The sequence below is a fragment of the Parasteatoda tepidariorum genome, chromosome 4 (assembly GCF_043381705.1).
Source record: "Parasteatoda tepidariorum isolate YZ-2023 chromosome 4, CAS_Ptep_4.0, whole genome shotgun sequence".
Taxonomy (NCBI): Eukaryota; Metazoa; Arthropoda; class Arachnida; order Araneae; family Theridiidae; genus Parasteatoda; species Parasteatoda tepidariorum.
Window position 1 is genome coordinate 99,382,589 of NC_092207.1, and position 25,332 is coordinate 99,407,920.

Below are 25,332 nucleotides of genomic sequence, written 5' to 3' on the forward strand. Positions count from 1 at the left end.
ACGGTTATATACATAGATAAAAAAAGTTACAGTGCAAAATCAGCTAGAAATAGAGCCAAAAGAGAGACATTTTGAAGAAACTATGGAACTTTAAAATACAGCTGAGAGAAAGAGATTATGTTAGGTCTTTCTTGAGTGAGATTTTTAATTCTGTCCTAATCGTGTCTGAAAACTAATTATTGTAATTAATAATAGTGCATGTTAAATGTTCAGGTACCTGAAGACGAATAACGTTGCTTATGGATTCACATACTAAATTTTTATTTTTGGAACTAGAATACTTGTCTATTTTTACTACTTATTTTTTTCTAACCTTTTCTTAAGTTTTTATACAATGAATGAGCTCGTCGTAGAATAAAGGACATAAATACATTTGAAATTTGAAATGTTTACGCAGGGAAGTGATATCAGTTATTTGTTCCAAATGTAATTCTTAAATGTTATCGATCTGCATATAAATTAAATATAGGTACCTTAACCTGTACGATTCGGAAGGATTTGTGGAGGCAGGTTTTCACATTAAAATTCTATGAAAAACTAAATTAGAGAAGTTTTATGGTTAACGAATAAACGATTGTTTCTGCTTCTTCCCCCCCCCTTGTTGTAAGTCCAAAAACGTTTTCTTTTTAACTGAGTCATATCGAATAAATTTTCCAACCCACTTTGCATAGCATTTTTAGTTCCCTTACATCAAATAAAACATACAGCATTTTTAACCTAATGACCCTAGATAGAGGAAAAACATATTTTCTTTTGCTTGCCATAAATCTAACCGCAGAAGCCTCGAGGATAACCTGCGAGTTATCCATTCGTAATAAACTGAAAGAATTGACTGCCGATAACCTAACCTAACCTGCAGCGAATAATGATGCGAGATTATTCACGAGAAGACTTGATGAATTGCTCCACTGAAAAACAAATGCATGTCCTGACAAGTAATGAAAATAACTCGGGAGTCACGATTTGAGAGTGAGGGTGATTTCCGGTACTCAAAGCAACTTCTTGAAAAGTCCTACCTGATGCCCACGTACAAAACCCACGCAACTTCTAAAGTTCAGTCCCATCCAACAATGGCATTTCCCAACTTCTAATGCTGAGAGAACATTAAAACAGGTGGTAACGATTTTGGTCAAACTACATATATATTGCGCCATGTTCCACTCCAGACTTAATTAAAATTTATCGTGATGATTGTAGTAACAATTTGCTATAAGAAGTAACTTGCTTTATAAAGAGTTGACTGTAGAAATAGAAAAAACTGCATTTTGATTGACGTTCTCTTAGTAATTGTCATCAGATAAGTGAATTATTTTATCTCTGTTTTAAGTGCCAGAGAATGCCAGGCTTATTCTATGCCCGGTTGATACAATAAAAAAAAATTTATGATAGGTTTCGTTAAAATGGTATGATATATCTAAAATTCTGATACTTACGAAGACTTTTTTTTTGTTATCTGTTTATCTTTTTTAAAAATTTGTAGCATTGTACTTCTATGTTTTTAGAAAGTCTTTTTCCCCCTAAATTCTAATACTATTTGATATTTACATCATTGTACGTGACCCTTGTCAGTAAAAATTGAACAGCGACAAACATTTTTTTCTTAACATGCTTACGTAACATAGAATGAACCTTAAACCAGCCAGCATACATTTATATTTTTTTCTTAAAAGTAATTATTCTTGTTATGTATGCAATAGTGTTCAATTTTATTTAGGAGTTATTCATAATCATGTTTTAAATGCTTTTTGACACTTTCTCCTTGACAGCAAAGAAAAAAAAAACTTTTTTTAAATTTAATTATTTTTGCAATTTTTAAGAGATTTTGGATGAAGAGAAAAAAATTAAAATGCCTTACATGGGCATACCGGGGAAATTAAGAACCTTCCACCACTCTAAAGGAAAGTTTAAACCAATTTACTATTAGGACAGAAAAGAACCTTATTTATCAAAAACGTTTTCGAAAGCATTATATCTTGTTTCGAAAGTATTTCTGAAGTTTGATTGTTTATTAAGAAGACACTATACCGTGAGAGACATTTTTTGTAGCAAATTCTGTGTTTACTATATAAATATGTCAATGCAAATTTACTATATAAATAAAAATGAGTTTGGGCAAACCTAGAGTAAGACATGAATGATTCAACTGCTGAAATTTTTTTGTAAATATTGAAAAGCAAACAAATCATTGGAAGAAAGCTTCCCCCTACTATGTTATCCTATCACAATTTGTTTTCATTTTGATATTTTGAAAATTTCAGCATTTGAAATTTTTATCGTCTTACTCTAAGCTTGCCCGATTTCACTTTTATTTATATAGTCAATTAGTTATGGAGGAGAAAAATAATTTGCCATGAAAAGTTCCTCGCGTGGTATAGAGTGCCCCATAGGATATGGAACACTTTGGACTATATGGGACCCAATGTTTTGGACGAGCATCTGGCATCAATGACCGCAACCAATGAGCCGAGAAGAATTCGGTATCCAAATCGTACTGTTTTGTTTATCTTTCAAGGTGAAATAGAATAAAGGAAAAGGAAAGGGATGCCAAGTAAATAATGGAGATCTTCCAAGAACCCCATTTTTCGATGAAAATCGTCACTCTTTAAACAGGATGCCTTTTCAAAAGAATGAATTATCTCCAGAAGCAGAAGAACAATTTGATTCCTCGGATTGGAAGCACCAAAGTGAATTTTGCATCATGTTTACCGAGGAAAAACTAATAAAAAATAAACTTAATTTTTCTACCATCAATGGAAATTTGTAAAGGATTCTGGGAATGCAAGCAAAGTAAAGATTCTTGAGAAAAATAAAACTTAAAAATAGCTGTTTTGATATCACAATTTTTTAAGCTGTGTAATTCAATTTGAAAATAAAATGCCAATTTTTTTTTTCTAATGGACTAACCTTTTTAAAAAAATTTGAGGAAAATAAAACTGTTAAAAACATCTGTTTTGATATCACAATTTTATGAATAAGCCTTTTTTTTCTCCCTCGTATAAATTTTTATAACTTTTTTTTAAAGAAGAAAAAAAAGTAAAATAAAAAATATTTCTTGAAATGAAATCCATTATTCAGAAGCGAAAATCTCCATAATAAAAGAACAATAAGTCTCTAAATAAAAATGCTAACTTTTGAAAATGTTAATTCGCATTTGACAACAGTTTTAAAAATTCTGAAATAAACGCTCAAAATACATCATTTTGTAAGTTAACTCACTTTAAATAAACCATTGAAATAATTTTCTATCATTGTTAGGTTAACTGAACATCGTCTAATATATTTTTAAATTCAGGGTATTTCAACGTAACATAGCGAAATAAACGTAAATTGCAATCTCCGGTAGAGGTTTCAGATTGCGTTTGGGACGTCATGTTTCTTGGGAATTCTTTTTGTATGCCTGTATTACCCTTTCATTTTGAAACACATGAGATTTATATATATATTTTTTCTTCTGTATAAAAGTTCACAAATTGGAATTATTCTAATATATCAATATAGCAGACCAAGAAAATTTTTAGCGTCATAATTGTTGTTCAATTATTGTTTTATACATCTCTACGAACATAAATTTACTACCCCACTCACAAAATCTGAATTGCGTAAAAATTTGCTAGACAGATAAGGTAGAGAGGAATAGAATTCTTATAACACCAAATGTCAGTTTTTTATCTTTAAAATATCAGTTTCGACACATTTTTAAAATATTCAGTTATAACTGAGAGTGATTTTTGAAACTTTATTATTTTCAGTCATATATAAAACTGAAATCATTAGAACCATGTATTAGTTTCAATTTAAAGGAAAGTATGAATGATTACAAAAGAATAAAACATATGGATTAAAATTTACTTATAAAGATAATTATTTTGCAAGTAATTTGAAGGAATTGGCTAAAATTAATGCAGAGATTCTTTGAAAGTTGTCCCAGTTTTTACAATATTTATATCCCTATCAAAAATGCAGTTGAATTTGAACTACGAAGGCAGAAGTTTGCCGAAAATAGCTAGTTACAAAGAACCATTGCTATACAAGGTTTTTTTTTTATTTATTTCTCTTGAATTACGCGCTTAAATACACCTAAATAGTTTTAACTTTATCACACGTTTTTAAATTTTTAACTTAAAAATGAAAAGATGCAGTTACTTCAAAACAGAAATATTTGGAGGTTGAATTGAATAAAAGAAATAAAAATTTTCATTCCAGTGAAAGAACTTCTAGAAAAATAACCGAAAATAAATGTAATAATCGAATACTGAAAGTAAAATAAATAAAAACCGAGAAATTGTTCCAATTGTTGAGGATCTCTTTAGTTTTTGAATGATGTTTTTAAAGCAATACATCAAAAGACGATATAAATTAGAGTGTGGTAAAACGGATAATGACAAATGAGAATTTTAAAAGTTTTTCTGCAAAACTGTGATTGACTTCTGTCAAAAAGAACAAATCTGCAACTATTTCAAATCTCTCTACCAAAAACAATTCTTTAGAAAAATCTGATAGATATAACTAAAAAATAGTTGATTGAATCATCAAAAATTAAATCTATTTATATATATATACAACCTCATTTATTATTTCCCTTACGGAATCTTAAAAAATAATTCAAGCAAATATTTATTAACACATAACCAAACTTCGATTTGATAAAATTAGGGTTAAAATATGCATAAATAAGTTGAAACAACGCAATAATAAAAAACGTAAAAATGCCGCTTAAGAGGAGTAAGAGCTGGAAAAGTAAGAATTGATCAAATTTGTGAAATAATTAAAAATAAGTTCATGTTTTAACACCTATCCGATTTAAAAGAATTAAATATCTATAGCTTTATTGTATTATAGCTTATATTAAATATCAATAGCAAAATATTTTAATTTAGAAAATTAGTTAAAACTAATATGTTCAAATAAGTAGATTTGATTAAAAAATTTAAAACTACCTACCAAATAAATAAAACGCTTAAGTCTTGTTCTAATCGACGAAAACAACATTTATATCCTTAAAAAATTCGATTCGTTCAAAATACGTACACATAAAATTATTCTCCTAATTGCAGTTCTAATTTGACTAAAGTAATTAATTCTCCAATCCTGCGAGACGAAAAAAATAACAAGGAACTTCCATTATGACTGACCTTCGAACCCTAGAATTTCATATTGCTAAAGACAATACTGAGCATTGAATATTGCAAATGTATATATATAGCATACTTATATATACATATAGTATAGCAACAACCAGAACACCGATAAGGGTTACATAAATTTTATTGCAGCGGTCTGTAAAAATGATACTTTTCTGGGGTTATGGTACAAAAATTTTCCAGACAATTTTGTAAAATCTTTGCAGTTGATTTACTGCGTGAATTATTAATAATATAAAATGAAAAATTATACATTATTTGCAAATTAAGAAAATAATCAACTCTATCAGGATATTTCCTTCTTAAAGTTGTCGCCTACTTTAACAGACTATCTGGAATCTTGACATTGAGGAGAAAAGTGCACCCCCACTGTTTCTCAGAGAATCCCAGGAAACACTTTCCCCTCCATTTCCAAGAGGCGATATTGAGTTATCTATCTACAATTACAATAAAATGGTGGGAGCCCATCCACAACAATAGCCATTCACCTTCCATGACTTTCTCTCTCTCTCTCAGGAACTGTACAAAATTAGTAATATTGAAAGCATTCCAACTCACCAGAGAGAGAGAGCAAATGAGATAATTCTGAAACTAGATCCGATTATGATTATGAATTGATAAAGTTATAATTTTTCTAACAAATTACAAATTCAGATGTGCCATAAACTAAATTTTATTGAGAAAAACATATGGGACTCTATTATATTAATTCTTGATTCGAAGAATTTAAATGTCAAATTTGTTCCCGCTCATGTTCGAATTTAGATGGCTGTATCCTGGGATTAAAACGCGACTATTCTTTGTTATTCTTTTCTTATAATTTCTGCATCATAGATGACTTAAAAAAAATTCAAATAATGAGCATAGTTTGTTCAGTTAACCACAGCATCCCACTAAGCTAATAACTCTACAAATTCAAAACCGGCTCAGTTCTTCAATCACAAGAGGCCCTTCCTTTCCTCGATAAGGGGTAGAGACGGGGAGGAAAAATGCTTTTATTCCTTTTTATTTAATTTTAACAAATAAACTGATGATATCTCTATTTGGCAGTATCTTTCGATACCTGGCCGTCATCCAATCAGAATTTGAGATATAAAGCGTGCGGTATTTTAGATTCTCTATTCATTTTTTTCTGACACTGTTAGGCCACATCAATTCTGCAATCAACAATTTTTGATAGGGAGTTAACGAGTGTACAATCGCCTATTTTTAAATAATTCATAAGTGTCTTTGTTTTTATGCAAATTGAGTTTAAGGTTGTTCTTTTTAGCGTCATTCAAATAGGTTTAAACTGAAATAAAACTAGATTTTAAAAAAATCTAAAAGACAAAAAGTCAAGACCACAAATCGCATCATTTTATTACTTAAGTTTTGAGGAAAAATTGAATTTTTTAAAAATTATTCTCTTGATTTAATAAAGTAAAACCTTTATTTTCTAATTATTTTTCGAACCGTATTATGCTATCTAATAACATTATACAGTCGTACCCAATTAATTGCATAGGCGGATAATCGAATAAAATTTAATGGAACATTTGAGGTCTGGATTTGAAAGTTGAATATTAAAAAATAAAAAACTTTTATAGACATGTGACCCAATCAGAAGGAAAAATACTGAATTAGGAAAAAGGAGCCTAATTGTGAAGATACTTTGTGAAAATAATGTACGATGACACAAAACTGTACAAGCACTGCTAAACAAATACTGAAAAATCACAGGCTTGTTTTAATTTTAAAACTCTGATTAAATGGTTTGAGGGTATTAATTGTACAAAACTAAATTAAATCAGGCAATTCCAGTAACTATTATGAAAACCTTACTGCAAGTTAACTAGTTATTACTTGCTCTTCAAATCCATTCTCCCCCTACATGAATGAAATCACATTTTGTTAAAATAAATAAAAGCCTTTGACTACGCTAATTTTCGATAATACATCAATACTTACATAACGTGTGTGTGAGCGTAAATAAAAACCTCGCCTCCTCCCCGCTGCGCAGGGTGTCGTAGGAGTTATAAAGGCGTTATGTTCAACAAAAGCATAGATTAAAAATTTATGGAAAAAGTGATTGTTACCATTAACGATCGCATTCTTATAGCTATTGAAACATTCCTCGTGACCAGACAAAACAAAGCAGGATACAGTGATGAAGTGTGGTTAAAACTTATAATAATTCGTGCCTCAATTCGCAAAAGAAAATTTGAAAATTGAAAGATTATTAGTTTTGTTAAATGTTATTAATGATCTTTAACTTTATTTTTTCCCCTCAGAAGATCTATAAGAGAAACCTTTTCTTTTTTTCGGTCATTCATTGGTTTATAGTGAATTTCCTTGAGAAGTAAAAGCAATTTACCTTTTCCTTCTTTAAAAGAAAAGGATAAAAGAGAAACATTAACATATGATTAATTTAAAATATAATCAGCTTTGTAAATTGACACCACAAACGGAAAAAAAAGTTAAAGGAAATGAAGTGACGTAAAAGAATCGATAAAACATTTCAGATACTGAAATTGAATTTTAGCCTAATAATGTCTCGCAAATCAATAATTAAAACTAAATAACTGCAGGATGCAAAATGAAGAGCAAAAAAAAAATATGGTGCTAGCTTTATTTAAAATGGAAAATTGTTTAAATGACAATTAAAAGGATTGCAACTTTATTTAAGACATTAATTTTAACATTTTTACCTGAAACGTTGAGCATTTCAGTCTGAAAAAAATCGAGAACACTACTATTGAGACAATTTTATTGATCAGTAATTTAAAATGAGAGTTCAATACAAATACTTTATAATTATAACACAAATAAGATGCAAAAAAAAAAATGGAAACCGGGATTAGCAAAGAAAATAAAGAACGCTTAATTTCGCTATTCACTTTATATGTAACATTTTGCTTCTTATTTTGTACTTTTTGATATGTTTAATTTTCAATTCAATTTTTTGGTGCTCCTCACACCATTGCGTTGATATATTTTGCTTTGACTATATTAAAACAATATTAAAAAACACTCGAATTTGCAGATATAATCGTGGGAGCCGACAACTAAGTTACATCTTTTCATTTCGTTTACTGGCTTTTCTAAGCTTTTTCTTTTTAATTTTTCTTCTTTTTTTAAAATATATTTTTCCTCCATTTTTGCAACAGTCTTTTCAGAAAAAGAATGTTAATTCCATAAAAACACCGATTTTTTAAAAAATCTTATTTACTTATATCGTATGCATTCACTTCATTTGCATGCGTATTTCCCAGCTTATGTAAAAAAAAAATAATAATAATAATAAAAACACGACCTACGTAACAGAGTGTAAATCTAACCTTTCCGCTTTCCTCTATAGGAGATAATTGAACACAAAACACATCTCAAAGAAGCAGAAAATACGAAAAACAAAGAAATCCTGACGTTTCATTATTTATACTGAGTGTTCTTTTTCCTGGAAATCTTCAAACCACTACTATGTATAAATGCCCTAAAATATCACCTACTGAAATGAATTTCTCGAAATACGAATTGATGCATAGCTTTATACGGTAAATGCACCTGACTAAGCGGGAAGCTTTTTCCGATGGTTCGTCAACTGTGAATCCGGTGTTGATGATTTCAACCTTTTTTTTTCTTTTTATGCTTCTTCCTCTCGAAGCGCAGGTACGCTTTTTGACAACGTTATGACGTTTGCCTTTATCCATTGTTTATTTAGTAGACACAAAGTGTTAGTTTGAATTAGCTGAAACATTTGCGTTTTGCCATTCCGGGAAATTTATACTCGATTAAGTTGTCTTCGCGTACGTTTTCAGAAGTGCTTTACAAAGTTATTTCAGACACTGAAATCGAATTTTAGCCTTATATGTTACAAAATAAAACTGTAGGATGCAAAGTAAATGAAAATAGCCTTATTCGAAACTAAATATGTATTAAAATTCTGACAACCTCGACGTGAAAACTTTCTGAGAAGTTTTCACAATATTCAGTTTTTATATATAATATTGCAAGAGCGAAATAACATCAAATTGCCTCGAAAGCTTGACCTTTGTCCATAAAGTGACATGCAGTAACTGTGCATAAATTTCACTCTCTATTTACTGATTTATTTTAATTTAATAAAAAGTTTAAATGCGATGTTCAGTGTTCATGTTTACAGTTACGACCAAATTTTAAAAATATGATATAACACTGTAAAAAAAAAATTAATAATAATACTGATGCGAATTTAATAAGAGTATCGGTTAAACTTGTAATAATGAATGAACTGAACATTACATGAAGGTCTTATATTTTTCCATATTAATACAATAGCGTAAAACCATGAGTGTATTGCTTTTCCTGTCATGTCTGATTTGGAGTGCTCCTTCTCTTCTTTATTTACTTTTTTGACAGCGGAACTAGTCTCAAAATTTTAGATAGGCTTTTGAGACGCAGCATCTAAATTATTGCACAACAATTGGTGCAACTATGCCATTTAAATTTTTTTTTTTAATCATTTACTTTTCTTTAGTTTGTATGCCTTCCCAAAAATATAATTGGGCTCACTCTCATTGATCAATTCTTTTTTTTTAATTACAATGAAAACATATGAGAAAGTTAAGAAATTTGGTTACAGTTTTAAGGCAAGTAAATGTCTTACAATTTGAGACTAATTGAGTTAGTTTCATGACACAGTTTGAGAGATTAACTCAATCCTATAATCGAGAAATACAATATTAAGATATTTAACGATATGAAAAAATTGTAATATTTCATTTTATCTATAATTATTCAAAAATAATAATAAAGTTTAATAAATATTAAACTTGAATATAAAAAAAATCGTCTTTTTATGAATTTACTTTCATTAAAGCTACGTAATTCAAAAAGTAATAATCGCATTATTTAAAGCTGGAGCCTCGGGAGGTCATTGTAGGTGGTAAGAGTTAGAAGAATTGAAAAAAAAGTCTTCTTTATCCGTTTAAATTCTTACATTCAAAGTAAAAGTAGTTTGATTTTACATTTTGCAAAATGCACAACCTATTTAACTGCAAATCTAAAAAGGAAGTTTAACCTATGAACTGCAGGCCAAAAGTTGCCTCTCAAAGTCCTTTAACTTTGTCATTCAAATGTCTAAAATGTTAATAAGAATGTAAAAGAAAAATAGGAACAGAATCCCTTTTCATCATGATTTGGAACAGAAAATCATTGATCTAGTCTATCCCCTTTCTAAAATTAATATATGACCATTTCGTTATGAAAGTTTCATATATGCAATGACTTCAGAGTTTGAAGTGAAATATAATTATTGTTGAATGATAAACAATAGCAACAGTCATCACCTCAAACTGCATAAATAAAAAATTTCCTTCTGAATAATAGTGAAGTGAAAGTTAACTTTCAGTCTACTGTAGATTTAAGTTACCGTTTTATCATATGTTTATAAATTTATCACAATTTGCTTTGTAACTTAATAGGTATATTTGTTTAAATTTTTTAAAAATTAAATATTTTTGTTATTTGCGGTTTGGCAAAAGACTAATTATGGTTTTGTAATTCATGAAAATTACTTTCAAACAAAATCTAAATGTTCACATATTTTTATAATTACATTGTAATTAATGCTAGCCCCAACACTGTATTTTGTCCGAAAATGGTTGAACATCCTAGTAAAAGACATTTAAAATAATTTTTCACAAAAATGCTCTCAAAGGGGGAGGGAGACAAAATGTTGTGCTGCAAAATCTGAAATCCCAACATTTGAGTAAGAACCAACGAAAATCTTTTAACACATGATTACCTGATTTTTCTATATTTTATTTCAAAATTATTTGAAGATTTCAAAGTTAGAAAAAAAAATTTGGATTATTATTGAGCCTACTTTCTTGAAGAAAAAAAACCCAAAAAGGGAAAAAAAATTTATTTCTCACACTTTCCCTCCTTGATTTATTTTATTAAATTTTCTGTGAAACGATTACCGCTCTTTTTAAAACTTTTAAACTCCTTTTGAAGCTGTCCAGTAGCTTCCTAAAATTTATCAAAATGTAAAACTATCAAACAGTTTTCGTGCACGATTTGCGCAAAAGTAATTTAAAATAGTCGTATATCAAGAATTTACTAAAACGCTTGGTGATATAAATTCAGTTATCAATAGTGGAAAATGTAGAAACGATAGAAAGATATTTGCAAAGCATAAATTTACATACAAAGCAGATCATTTATTAGCGGAAATCAGCACTTGGCTGGAAAATCCAGGTTTTTGAATCTAAATATTTGTGCATTTTGAAAAAAACCATAGCAGTGTTAAACTAAGTTTTTTGAGTGTGTTCATTCAAAAAATTAAAATCATCACCCAGAACTACTGTTATGCATAATGAAAACATTATATTCTTCAGTGTAAAACAGATCAGTATACTACAATTGAAACCTGCACCTTTTTTAGGGACCGACTATAAAACAACAAGTCACTCATTTTTCTGTTAAGTTTAGTAATTATTATAAAAACAGTAATGGGAACAAAAAAAATAAATTTTTCAATAGCACTATTTTCTAATTCATTCAAAGTTTTAATTTACTTGCAGAGCATTAACAAAAGTAATGAAACACAAAACACTGAGTATGTATAATATTGTGCAGACTATATTCAAATTTTAACTGGTTTTAACCATTCTATTACAGTTTGTTAGTGTTTTACTACAACTAACTTTTTTCAATTATGGAAGCAATATGAAACTTTCAGCAAGTATACTTTTTTTTAACAATTCTAAACTTCTGAATATAAATGCTGACTATCTGTAAGCATAAACAGCTTTCCAAAAGATTGAAGACAAGTTGGAAAAAAAGACTCTAGTAATGTATTACTAGACTGAGATACTGGAGATATCGATCATTAATCAAACTTGAATTATTACCTCTCTGGGATATAAATATCTTCAAAATATTGTTTTTATTTTTTTTCAAACACTTTAGACTCTTCAGTTACAAATGAAAATTATAGCTATCATATTAGGAAAAAGAACCTCATGATTAATAGAAATTCGAAGATTAAATTACTTGATCCTACTGAAAAATCATGATTTTTTTTCCCTATGAAATATTTGTATTAAAAAAAGTATATTTTAAAATAAGGAAAAAACAGAGGAAGCTCTATACCTAATTATTAAATAATGAAAAGCATTGCAGGTAAATTGAATGTGAAACATATCTATCCCAAAACTTATCTATGTGGAAAAGATTTTACCTTAAACAATTGTTTCTAAATGTAAGCAAAAGTAATATACATTAGAATTACAAAAAATGAGAAGTGTATGCATTTTAAACATTGTTGATACATGATTAAGCATAAAACGAAATACACAAGAAAAAGCGATAAAACATCACAGATAATTTATGAGATCATCATAGTCTGCAGACTTTAAAGTAAAAATTATTTAAAATCAACAACTTGCTAACTGATAATTACAATGATAAATGAGTAGGAGGAAGCTGATTCATTTTTCAGTTTGTTGTCACAAGACTTAATAATTCTGCCTACTAACTGATGAATATCACAGCATAACAAACTAAGATCAAGATTCGTGATAGTGAAATAAAAATAAGTTTTCGGGAGAACTTTCACTGAGATACGATATCTATCAATAAATCAAATGATAGCAACGATCATATTCCGTAAAAAAAAAATTAAAAAAAACTGTCTGATCATTTGTTTGCAAATAAAACAGAAACAATGAAGGATAAGATGGTTTCACACTATTTTGATATGCAGCAAAATAAATAAATTAAGTAGAATAAAGAAATAGTGAAATCATGCTTATTTGATTACGTTACATCCAGTTTAAATCATCATGCATGACTAAAAAAAAAAACAAGTTTGGAATGATGACACTTTTTGGAACTTGTCCGTTTCGCGCCAATGCACTGGAATTTGCAGCACCCCCTCGTCTAAGGATCGCCCCGGCACCCCCCATGCACAACAAATATCTCATAACTGGTATATCCAAAAATGAAAAATAAATAAATGTAAGGGATAGACTTACCTGTTTTCGACATTGGGGGTCGATGATAGCTCCGGTTCCCCGTTAGTCCCATCGTCGCTTGGTGAAACAGCGGCTACACCTGCTACACCGGACGGCGGCGAACCCGAAAAACCTGTCTGTTCTGATTCCATAGGTAACCTTCTCGCTGCTGGAACCAGTCTACCCTGTTTAGCACTCGCCTGCCTTATCCTACACTGCCGCTACCAAAACACTTTCAGATTTTTCTCACCACACCACGGCCGGACACAGCGCCTGTCCGAGAATAAAAAAATGGCGGAATGGTCAAATCCTCGGACCACAGCAACCGCAACTTGGAATCAACTCATCTTCTGACGAGGAGTTAACGCTTTCTTTTTTTGTGGAATAACAAAATGGAAGATGAAGTAAAAAAATAATTTTGCTTTTTTTCTTCACTTTGTGGAGCGCGATGTCAAAGAACTTAAGGAATACGTTTCAAGTATGCAAGAGCGCGCGCGGTTGGATTTGGCGAAGTGACGTGGCTGGGAATCCTGTGGAGAAGATTCCAACAGGTAAGATACCCAACACCCCTCCGATGAATGACAGAATGGTAGTGTTCCGCCGTTGCCACGGCTACGGGACCGTCCCACCGAGATAGCGAAGGTCATCAAATCACGGAGGAGGAAAAGTGTGTGCGTGTGTGTCGAGGGGTGGGGAAAGGAATTTCCTTTTTTATTTTTGATGGTGTTGTTGCCGTACAGGTGAGTGAATTGAGTATCGGCATGCGGCCTCCCCTTTTTCTCTCTTGTCCGCCCCCCGAAATGTCTGCGGGGCTTTTCTTAAATCTGGGAATTCACAGGTAAGCGGAGAGGGGGAGGCTCCATCTTGGCTGAGAAATTGCACTTGTTGGAAACTTAGAAGATTTTAATGGCGTCTCTCGTATTCTTGAGGCAGTTCATTGCTAAAAAATGTACTTTGCCTACGGGAATGAGATTGCAGCATTATTTTATTTCTTTATAATCTTTTTATTTTACTTCTCGTGAAACATAGCAGCCATTAAACAGGAAATTGAATAATTTTAAAAATATTTTTAATGATGTTTTTCTTACTATATAATATTTTTTATTTATTTATTTCAACAAAATTAAAATAACTTTACTGTTTTTTGTTTTTAAAAGCCAATTATTTTAGTTTCTTACGGCTTATTTTTCATGATTAAGTTCTCGAATATTTGATAAATTTTATTTCATTTCTAATTAAAGACATTTTAATCAGAATCTAAAGTGAAAGAATAGATTTTGAAAAAAAAAATATATATATTTTTACCATTGTCGAATAATAAGACTTCGCCAAGAATAAGACCATAGTTTTGAGACAGTTCCTTTATTTAATTTTTTTAAGAAAATTTCTTTGATTGAAATAATAGAAATCTGGTTCATTCTAATTATCAAATTATTGTTTTCTTTATATTGCAATTTCTATAAATATTTCTGTATAGGATTTTTTTTATTTTTAAAAACGCAAAAAATTTTTTTTATTTGTAATAATCTTTTTTAGATGAAGAAATAAATCTAAAAAATTGTAACTATTTTTTAAACAAACAAAAAATAATAACTAGAAGTAAAGCTGTATGCTTTTCCTTTCCAGTATTTATCGCCATTGTCTTTCGATTGCTAATACATTGGGAGATTGTAATTTTCGTCATCTACGTGTACAATACGACTCGTAATAATTTACTAATTATTTTTTCTAACGTAAACCGTGTTTTATTTGTTATTTTTATAAGCTTGTCAACAAGTGATGTGTTGTTTTATTGGTTATAATATTTATATTATTGTTAACAACATGTATTAACCAACTAAGTTAAGAAATGATTTGCTTCGATATACACTTTTTTCTCTTCTAATATTTGAAAATAAATTGCTTTAAAGTATAAGCAGATAATATATGTATTTAATGGTAATGAAAACGTGTTGGTCAGAATTTTGGTTTTGCAAACTAAATAAAAGTATAAAGTTTTCTGTTAATAAAAACTAAAGGAAATGTTATGATAAATAAAACACACGAAATTCTGCTGTTTTATGATAGCATATAATTTTTAATGCTTTAAATATTAAAAGGTAAGTTTAACCGAGTAAAATGATATTTTACTGTTAGTTAGTTAGTTTTACTGTCAATAGGTGCTCATTCTCCTGTTATTTTTAAGATACTGTTATATTTTGATGTTGTGTGTTGAAAATGTGCAAATATTCAAATTAATTAATAAAAGTTGTGAAATTGCCTAAAAAAGGTATTATTAAAAAAATAATTACAGAGTATAAAAAAATTTTCAAAAAAAATGGTTTTTTTTTTCCTTAATACAATTAAAAGATTATCAGAATCACGGGATTGTAATTTTAAATTCTTTTAAGAAATTTTTTTTTTTTCAATTTTTTTTTATTGGCAGCTGTCCCCACGTTTCTTCTTGCTTTCACCTCGAACAAAATCTATATTTTTAGTTTAAAAAATGGACTTTTAGGCTACTTTCTTATTTGGAATTTTTTTTAAAAAAAAAGCACAATGATCTTATTTGCTGTCATTAATCGCTAATTGTATGAAATTTATTATCTTTAACCTATATCTTTATAATATGCCCGTCATTATTTTTTCATAAATTTAGTAAAATATGATAGTAGATAAATGTGCAATAGTAGTAATAGGGTACGAGGGTTTCCTTTTTGGTCAATATTTACAAATGTGCAAACTTATGTTTACAAACAGTGTAGAAAGTCCATATGGTAGAAAAACTGGTTTTAAAAAAAAATCTCACTATTTTTTCGCTTGAGGTACGTCGATAGAAATGGCAAAGTAAGACGACCAACTGGTTATGGTGCCGGTTTCAATGAATGTGTGCATGAATAAAGAGAAGGGGGGTGGGGAGGAGATAAAAAGTTGTCTTGTTGCGGATTTAGTTGCTAACAGAAGGAATTCAAAGTTTGTTTACATTCTTGTCCTGTTTTTCTTTGGATGTAAGTAAAAGTTTTCTTGATTCAATTCTAAAACTAATCATTTAATTTCGCAGCTGATTAAAAAATCTTCACTTGTATATGCATAAAAATTTTACAAGGTAAGTTTTTTTTATTATTATTGTTAGTACTAATTTAATCTCTTCTTAAAATGCACTAAACTAAATAGCACATTATATATTCTGATGTATTATCTGAGCTATGCAGTGACAACTTTTTAAGATTTAAAATAAAATAAATAAAAAAAATACCAGAAAAAGTTGTTAAAAATATAATGCCTTAAACTTCAAGCACAAATATTTTAAATCTAAGATGTACATACAAAATATCCAATAAACAACAATTTACTATGCTACTTCTTGAGTAAAATCATCAGTTTCTGTCAGATTTCTTTTTGGTTCCTCAATTGTCTATTTCTTTTGGAAATTTTACTTAATTTGTACCAATTCTCAATAAACTGATTTTATTTACCTAATGCATTCACTTTATATTTTTTAAATATGAATCTGCCTTTCTTTTTTTTCTAATTCCAATTTTTTAGATTCTTCACTGTAAAAAAATTTCCAGTAAGAATACGGGCATCGCCCGGCTGAATAGTTGCCAACCACTGCCCGTAAGAGTACAGTCTGAGCTGTGGTACATTTCATGTACAGTAAATAAAGTAGAATTGTCCTTAATTATTATGCTACACAGTAAAAACATTGCCCCGTAGTTACGCTACTTAAAATCAGAATATGTACCGAAATTTTATTATAAAATTAGCTTTTCCAAATATATTTAAAAAGATAAACCAGTTTTAACAGAATGTTTTATATTTAAAGTTTTTCATTAATTTTTTCCACGTGATATTCTAAAGTTAAAACGATATCTGAGTATCATATTATTTATGTCATTTCCCCATTTGCAAAAAAACTTTGTCGAAGTTATTGGATAAAATCTCTTTAAGTTTAAATTTTAACCCGCTTTAAAATAAGTTTAAAATTTCGTTGCATAGCTTTTTTTTGTTGCCATTTTTATAAATGATGGGAACGAAGTATTAAAAATTATTGCTTCGTCTTCCCACAAGTAAAAGTAGTTTCTAAACACGCAAAAACTATCCTTCGTGGATCTATTTAATGGAATAGAATTCATTGTTTTGAATGCGAAAATTGTTTTGAGTGAGAAAATTCTTTGTCAATTCATTCATCGAAGAATATTGAATATGAATCGTATTTGCGTAAACATTCATAGCCAATATTTTTCAATTTTATCGAAACGTATTGGAGACTTCTGATGAACCACTGTTTTTATACTTATTAAAAATGGGATGTTGCAACAATATAATATAATTTCTTTGTGTAAGGCTAGAGTTCCTATATATGAGGAAATTATCGTATAAACATTAATAATGCTTACAGAACTTAAAAATACCGTGTTTAAAACGTTTCTGCATGGTAAGTATGGTGATTAGATTGCATGACTCTCATTTTAGACTGTTAAGTTTTTAAATCCGGACACAACTCGAAATATATGTTTAGGAAAATAAAATAGACACACCTGGAAATGTGTATTCACAAAAATGGACGCACAGCTTGAAATAGTACCTCTTTTCGAAAATTGACACAGCTCAAAATGCTGTTAAAAAAATTAATATTACAGTTGATTTCGTTTTTCAAACTTCTTTGAAAGGTATTGTTCGTTCATTAATAGACTAATGAATCTAAATAAATTCATATATGTGATATCGTCTCTTGCATGGAATCACTTGCTATATTTCATTAAATTAGATTTTTTTTTAAAAAAATAGGTTTTAAATGTCCACAGTTTTTCTTCTTATTTTTTTCTTCTTTGCAATGTTTCCACTAGTATTATAAATTTGTATAGTGGTTGTAAATTTGCGTTGTACGAATTTAGAGTTTTGAATTTTACTTAATCGTTTAATACGGACAAATCACCTCAAAAGTTACATCTGTCACAGCCATCCCGACCACGAAGTTCGGTATTTTGTCTCTTAAGGATAATACTCAGGGTTTAGATAAGCATGTAATTCCTCGTTTAAATGTCAAGTTTGAGTTGAAAACTAAAAAGACGCTTTTTTTCTTCTTCCTGTGTCCATTTTAGTGAACATGCATTTAGAGTTGAGTCCATTTTTCGTTAACACGCATTTTGAGCTGCGTCCAGATTTAAAAACTCACCGATAATTGTTATTTACTTCATTTTTGATACTATATTACTGTAAATTTACTTCTACTTTCAACATTCTGTCAGGTAAATAAAATCTAAGGTTAATAAGTTAATGCCATTTACAATTAGTTCAACTCTTTCAAGCTTTTTTTTCTAGGAATAATATTTTTTTATTTTGAGTCTTTAAGAAAGCCATTCTTGGTTATTCTAAATCATTTCAAATATACAACACCAAGAAGAATCTTTCTGAAAAAAGGCAACTTAATTTAATATCAGCATTATTTTATTCGAAATATTTTTTTTTTAAATAAAAAAATTTACCAAAACAACATATTTTGGTTTGGTATAGGTTTATGCAATTTTAGTAATTGTAAAAATCGTGGATGAGCAAAAGATGGATTAAAATCATCCGAAATTAGTTTATGTGTTTAATAAGATTGAACTGTGTTCACTTTTGGTTAGCAAACATCTTCAAACTTATTCCTTAACTGAACTGTGTTTTTAAATTAAGTTTATCTCTCCTTTTCTCTTATTGACCTCATTAAATGACTGCTTAAAGTTTGGAAACGTTTTTGTTGAGTTTCACTAAATATTTAACCCCTAATGCCCTCACCCCTTTTTGTTTTAAAAAAAAACATTTATGGATTCTGACATTTTTAATGGATTCTAAAAATACATATAAAAGTTGATGCATACGAAACACCACGTAACAATTCCTCAGCAGTTATATTTAAACATGCATTTTTTATTTCAAAAGTGACAAGAGATAAGGAAAGTGAGAGGGAAAAGAATTTAATTTTTATGTCTCATTTATTGTTAACTTAAGAAAACAGAGAAAATTTATTTCAGTAAATAAAAAATATGCTTAAGTAATTTTTTTGACGCTCAATTTTAAAGTTGATGTGGGAAAAATGTCATTACATAAATAATTAAGCAAGCCTCCAACAGTAATATTTTATATAAAAAATATAAAAAACTTACTCATTTATATCTTATGGGATTAATAAAACTTAATAGGGCCGGGATAACCTGGTCAGTAGAACGTTGTACTCGTATTCGTGAGAACTGCCCGAAGAAACCCCGTGGTGACTGTTGTACGATAAATCTGTAGGGGTCACAAAGTCCTCCAAGTTCCCATAACAAATCAGTAACTCTGGGGGTACAGCATTAGAGATGGATCGTACTCTGGTGCAGGTCAAAACTATGTCCTGTGGATGTATGCATGGGTCCACCCTATAAAACGGGTTCTGACGTGCGTGTGGCTAAAATCATATTCTTGACCGTTGTGCCACTGAAAAACTAGAAACGCATCTTCTGCCTTAAATTTGCTTGGTTTCCCCAGCAAGCTTGCTGTCATGGCAGGTAGGCAATCGAACAACAACAAAACTTAATATTTAAAAAAATACATTTAATTCTACAGAAAATAATTAATTCGTGAATTTGGGGCAGTATCTGAAAATATTAAATTTTGAGTTTTTTCGAAACTATAAGTACTGTACTGATTCGGACAGAGAAGATAATATTTTCCCTTTAATGACATTATCCAGTTTGGTATTAAGATTTGTGCCACAAAAATTGCAAATACATTGCGGGGAGCAATAAATTTATTTCCCAAAATGTTTAATAAGTTATTTCTCCACCCTCCACACTAACTTAACCAGTAGATCTCCCTCAAAAATTACAAAACTTTCTTAAACGGTTGTTTAGCTGACTTCAAACATGAGACCTCACATCAGGTTTTGTGCTCTCACCTAAACGTCTTGCGTTTCAATAGAATATGTGTTTGCGAAAAAGTACCCATAAAATCCTAAAATAATTTCAATCAGAATTTATTTTTAAGAAATGTTTAAATCTCACTTCAGGATATATGTAATAATAAGAATAACCATTTTTAAAGCTAAAAATCTCAACTTAAATTTCAATACGGGAAAAAAATCTGACACATTTTAACACGTTTACTATAAACAAGCATATTTATGATATCAGAATGTGTATCCATATATGTGCATGATATCATTCAAATGTGTTGCAACTTCAATACGTTGAATATTATAGAGCTGTTTAAACTTGATTACGGGATATACCGGTTTAACTTTAACTGAAATATGGTTTAATTTAACACTCTATTAAGATTGCAACAACTTCACATGATATTAGGGTTTAAATTACCAACATTATTTTATTTCATTAATTAATTTAATTAAATTGATTCATTAATTGCGGCTAAACATTAACTTTGTTTTCTATAGGAAAAATTTGGTTTATTTTAATTCCCATTGACTAAAGTAATAAAATGTAAAATGTTTGCCCCCTAAAAACGCAGGGACGGCCCTTAAAAATGTGCGAGTTTTTTTTTTCTCCTAGTGATATTGTAAAAAGCAACTTTAAAAGGAGGGAGGGGGCTCCGAAATACTTTACTCACACAATTCTCAGAATTTCAATAATATTTTCGACTTTAATAATAAGAATATCCACTTTAAAAGTGAAAAGAGAAGAAAAAGAGACACTTTTGTCTCATTTTAAAATGTTGAAAAATCTGTGAAATATAAAAATGCTATGCAAAATGTTGGGAAAAACAAACAAACTTGAATCAATGTCTGAAATTATATGGTATAACAGAAAAAATCGTCTTCCCATAATTGCATTAACTAAAACTTTTGCTATAAGTAAATGAACTAATTAATGTATAATTAGACACAGCGAATACTTTCTAGTCAGATTTGAAAGAAAAGAAAAAAAGAAAGAGAGAGAGAGAGAGATTTTAAATTTTATTATCCTATATGATGTAAGTTTCTATTCCCTACGTATTATATATTTTCTAAATGAACATCGAGCGCAATAAATATTTTTTTCTCCACATGGCGAAATGGACGTTACGTTACAAAAAAAGAAAGAAATATTTTGGTATTTGCAGGCTAAATATTTATTATCCCTGACAATATATATTCCCTGTGTTTTTTTTTATTTAACTTAAATTAGGAATAATTAATAAAACAGGAAACACGAATAGTAATTAATTCAATAATTTAGGAGCCATTATTTAAAAATCTTAAATGTATTAAGACAGAAAGTAGACGGAAGAAAAAAAAGAGTGACGTTTTACACGCAAAAATAAACACTGTTGGTGGTGTTTAAATTAAAACGTAAGAATATAGTTTATTTTACAGAAATACTATTTTCATTTAAATGTTGGCTATATGAAGGTTTTCTGCGATTCTCCATAACTTAAAACTCTGCTGGTAGTCGTATTCTATTTCGTCTTTTTTAACATCTTATAACCATGTTTTTTCCGTCATTCCTCATCATTAACTGTCATGTCTGTTTTTTATAAAGTAAAATCAATACCTTAAAAAAAAAAAATTCCTAAGAACCATTTTTTTAAAAAAAACTTCTGTAAAAATATTGGTCCGGAGTCCGTTGCTATTTCCAAGAATTATCCTTAATTTCCTTTTTTTCTTTTCGTTTCAGATATGCTATAAAGAATTTCTACATGTTTTTCTTTCTCCTATATTTTTTAAGCAAAGCTTGACAGAGCCATAAGAAAATAAAAGTCTATGTCTAATGTATAGCAATGCACCATTGACTCTGGAGCCTCAATTTTCGCTGTGTTATTTCTCTGATGAAACCGCGGTTTGCTATATCATATACTCAAATATACTTGTGGAAAAGAGAAGAAAAAAAAGTCCCCATTTTCCCCTCCCTCAAAGATGAAGAAAAATAAGAGCTGCAGTAAGGTTTTAAAAAAAAACACAACAAAAAGAAAGAAAAACGAGGTGAACTTTCTGGAGAAAGTAATATTTCGCTTCACTGAGGTTTAATCTAAGTCAGGTGTATAGCAATAGCAAGAGGGGGGGCGGGGGAGTACACAAATCGCTAGAGCTTGACGATTTTTACTTTCGCCTCGTATTTTTCTTAAAACGGGAGTAAAAAGATCGATGTATGTTTACGAATAATCACTCATGGTTTACTATTTTTGTTGAATTACTTTCAAATAAAAGAAAAGTTGAGTCGCATTCATTTTAGATGGATGTACAGAGCGCAAAAAGAAAAAAAAAGGACCACCCTCCATAAATTTCGATTTAATGAACGGATCTTCACATTCTAGAACTCAATCGTAATGGTTCCATGGGGTGACCTTAAATAGGGTAATGAATGGATGGCAGACGATACTTTAAGTAACAAAATCAAACACAAAAACGTACTTTCTCTGTATGAACATAATTCCTTGCGCATAATTCCTTGCAAGATAATTTCACGCAAAAAACAATATATAGTAAATTTTTATTATTTTATTGAGTAATAGTTGAAAACCTTTTCAATCATTTTAAAGAATGTTATTTAATGAGGCAACATTTAAAATGGAAGTGATAGGGGTCGATTCGTTCCGGAGAAATGTAATTCGTAAAAAGACGTATTTTAAAAATTTTATTTTCAGGAACTATGCGACCGATTTCACTCAAATTTGGTATTTTGCTGTGTAAAATTACGTTCTTCATAATAATGTAAAAAGTTCCATACCTTACATTTCGAAATTTTTTCCACTTTTATTCAATGAAATAATAATAAATACTTACTAAAAGTTATTTTTTGCTTGGAATCTTTGTATAAACGAATTTTTTGTGTGCAAAAATTTTTCATTTCACTGAAAAAGTTTTCAAGATAGGGTGGAATATGCAGAAAAAAAAATTCAAATTAACACGAGGGGTCGCTCTAACTGAACTATTCTGACCCTATTTCCGAGATTGCTTCTACCCCTTCCCTTTTGGAGGTCAAAAATTCCGAATCAGTCGGGAAAAAAGGGTATGTTTATTGAGAGAAATTATGTTTTTCATGAATGATTCGATCCTTCAAATAGGGTCAGCATTAATTAATTATCAAATTTAAGGTCACGCTCTTGAACCATTTAGTTCGAGTGCTAGAACGGGAAGATCCGATCATTAGATCAAAAGTTATTCAGGGTGGTCCGTTTACTTATTTGCACACTTAACTAAGACGGCTTTCTAGCTCTAGCTGAAAATATCTTAATTACACTGGGCAGCAGTTTTAACTTATTTAGTTTTGGACGTGTCTGGAATTGTGAAACCTACCTCAGCTATATTTAGAGTCCTTGGTCTAATTCTTGGGAATTTTTCTCTATCAACTTTTTTTTTTCTTCTTAGGTACACTCAATTTATCAATCTAAAAAATGCTTTCAAAGTAATCGTGTTTAACTATTATAACACAAATTATTTCATCACAAAATTCAGAAATGTGGTTTCTTTTAAAATTACTTTGTTTGTCTAATATTTTAACTGCTTTTCTCTGCTCTGATGAGCGCGTTGAGACAACTATAGCAGAGTTGCCATAGTAATGAAGTGTACGAAATATTGACTATTTCATGAATAACTTTGTATCTAATAAAATGATTTCCTTCATGCCGGATTTTTGAAATTACTTTTAACTGTATGGATCCTGATTATGTATTATCCTGATGGACTCCGATTTCAAATAGGTGGAGTTTTATTCTCTTATCGGTTATTCTTTTGGAAATTCACTTAATCTAAATTGTGAAATCTCAGTTCTACAGGGAACATAAACTTTCTCTGCCTAATATTGATAGCGACAGTTTTTGTTAAGTTCTTTTCAAGTATAGAAAATAATATTGATATCTTAACTAATCTGCCTTCGTTATTCGAATTTTAGAGTTTCAGCGCAGCTACGCTGCATCAGCTTTAAAAGTTTTTGAATTTCGACGCGCAAACGAGTGAAATGAAGCTCATAGAAATAATCATACTGCGAGGGCATGTACTGACTCATGTCGTGAACTAAAACCCGGAGAACGAAATTTTTATCGACACGTCGATTAATGCATGATACATGCCGTGCAAAGTAACTGCTGTGACAATCATGGCAAATATCCTCATAGACAGTTCATGGGTTAGAACCGCTTTGCCAATCGTTGGAGGTTTTCGTGATTCTCATGGCAAATGCAGTTTAGTTCCATCAAAAAGTTCTCCACGAAGGTTATTTTGTTCCATTGCTTGATCTGAGTTGAGTTCAAAATTGGAAGGAGTTGAACATGGATGGTCGTAAATTCAGAATTGGGTTCAACGTCGATCATAAAATATTAAAATCTCAGAATCATGGTTGAAAATTACTAATTTTCACCCTTCATCTCCCGACCGAACTCAACTGTCGAAGGGGTGGAGACGAGGGGGATTAAATTCTAAATATGCTTTAAGTCCTTTTCATTCAATTTTCACAAATTAACTGAGGATGGATATTTACTCTATATGGCACTATATTAACAGATATTCTATTAATTTTTCTCACAAAATTATGCCCATACAATTCTGCAATCATCCATTTTTTAAAGATATTTTAACAATTAACAGTTATTAGTTTTTAGATTTTTGATAAGTATCTCTATTTTTATCCAATTGACTTTAAAGGAAATTTTAAGCGTCATCGAAATCATTGTTCATCAATTTTAGCTGCAATAAGATTAGGCTTTAAAAAGTCTAATAACTGAGAAACGTGTAGTTTGAAAATTCTTACTCAAAACCACAGATCGCATCATTTTATTGCTCTAAAGCTTTGAGAAAAAATTCATTGAAGATCAAGCGCTATTTCTCCTGATCTATTGAAACGACCCTTTTATATTTTAACGCTTTTGAAAAGTGATGTGCAGTCTAATAGTACTCATCATTAGTACGAAACACAAATTAAAAATTTAACTTAGCATCCAAGATGGCGAGGATGGAGGCCCCCTAATGTTTTCTTCTTGTAAAAAAAATCTTTTTTCTTTTACAAGTTATTAAAAAAAAGAACTAGAAGCATTTCAAAGGAGTCAAACGAAGTAAAATAAAACTAAAATAATATAATACATGAGAAATGTTGGTTTAGTTTTATTCTGACTTAATTGAAAAGAAGTTCAAATTAGTCACACATGACATGCTTTTACTGATATGAAGGGGGTAAATATATATATGACGCCCGGTGACTGAGCGGTAGCGCTTCGCGCTGTCGTGCCACAGGTCCCTGGATCGATCCTCGGGCCGGGCAAGGTTGACTCAGCCTTTCATCCCT

General features: G+C 29.9%; 1 protein-coding gene and 1 long non-coding RNA gene across 14 annotated transcripts in view; one reads left to right on the forward strand and one right to left on the reverse strand.

The window, feature by feature from the left end:
- LOC107441179 (protein grainyhead) overlaps positions 1–16,995 on the reverse strand; it is a 72,916-nt gene extending 55,921 nt beyond the window's left edge. For all 13 annotated transcript variants that reach the window (XM_071180243.1, XM_043041924.2, XM_043041928.2 and 10 more), the window contains exon 1: positions 13,139–16,995. In XM_071180243.1, coding sequence (XP_071036344.1) covers positions 13,139–13,269 — 131 coding nt within the window. In that variant the 5' untranslated portion in view covers positions 13,270–16,995. The remainder of the gene's footprint in view (positions 1–13,138) is intronic.
- On the forward strand, positions 15,606–22,279 carry LOC139425411 (uncharacterized). Its single transcript, XR_011636667.1, has 2 exons — positions 15,606–16,104; positions 21,733–22,279. It is a non-coding gene; the product is annotated as an uncharacterized lncRNA (long non-coding RNA).
- Positions 22,280–25,332: the final 3,053 nt, after the last annotated feature.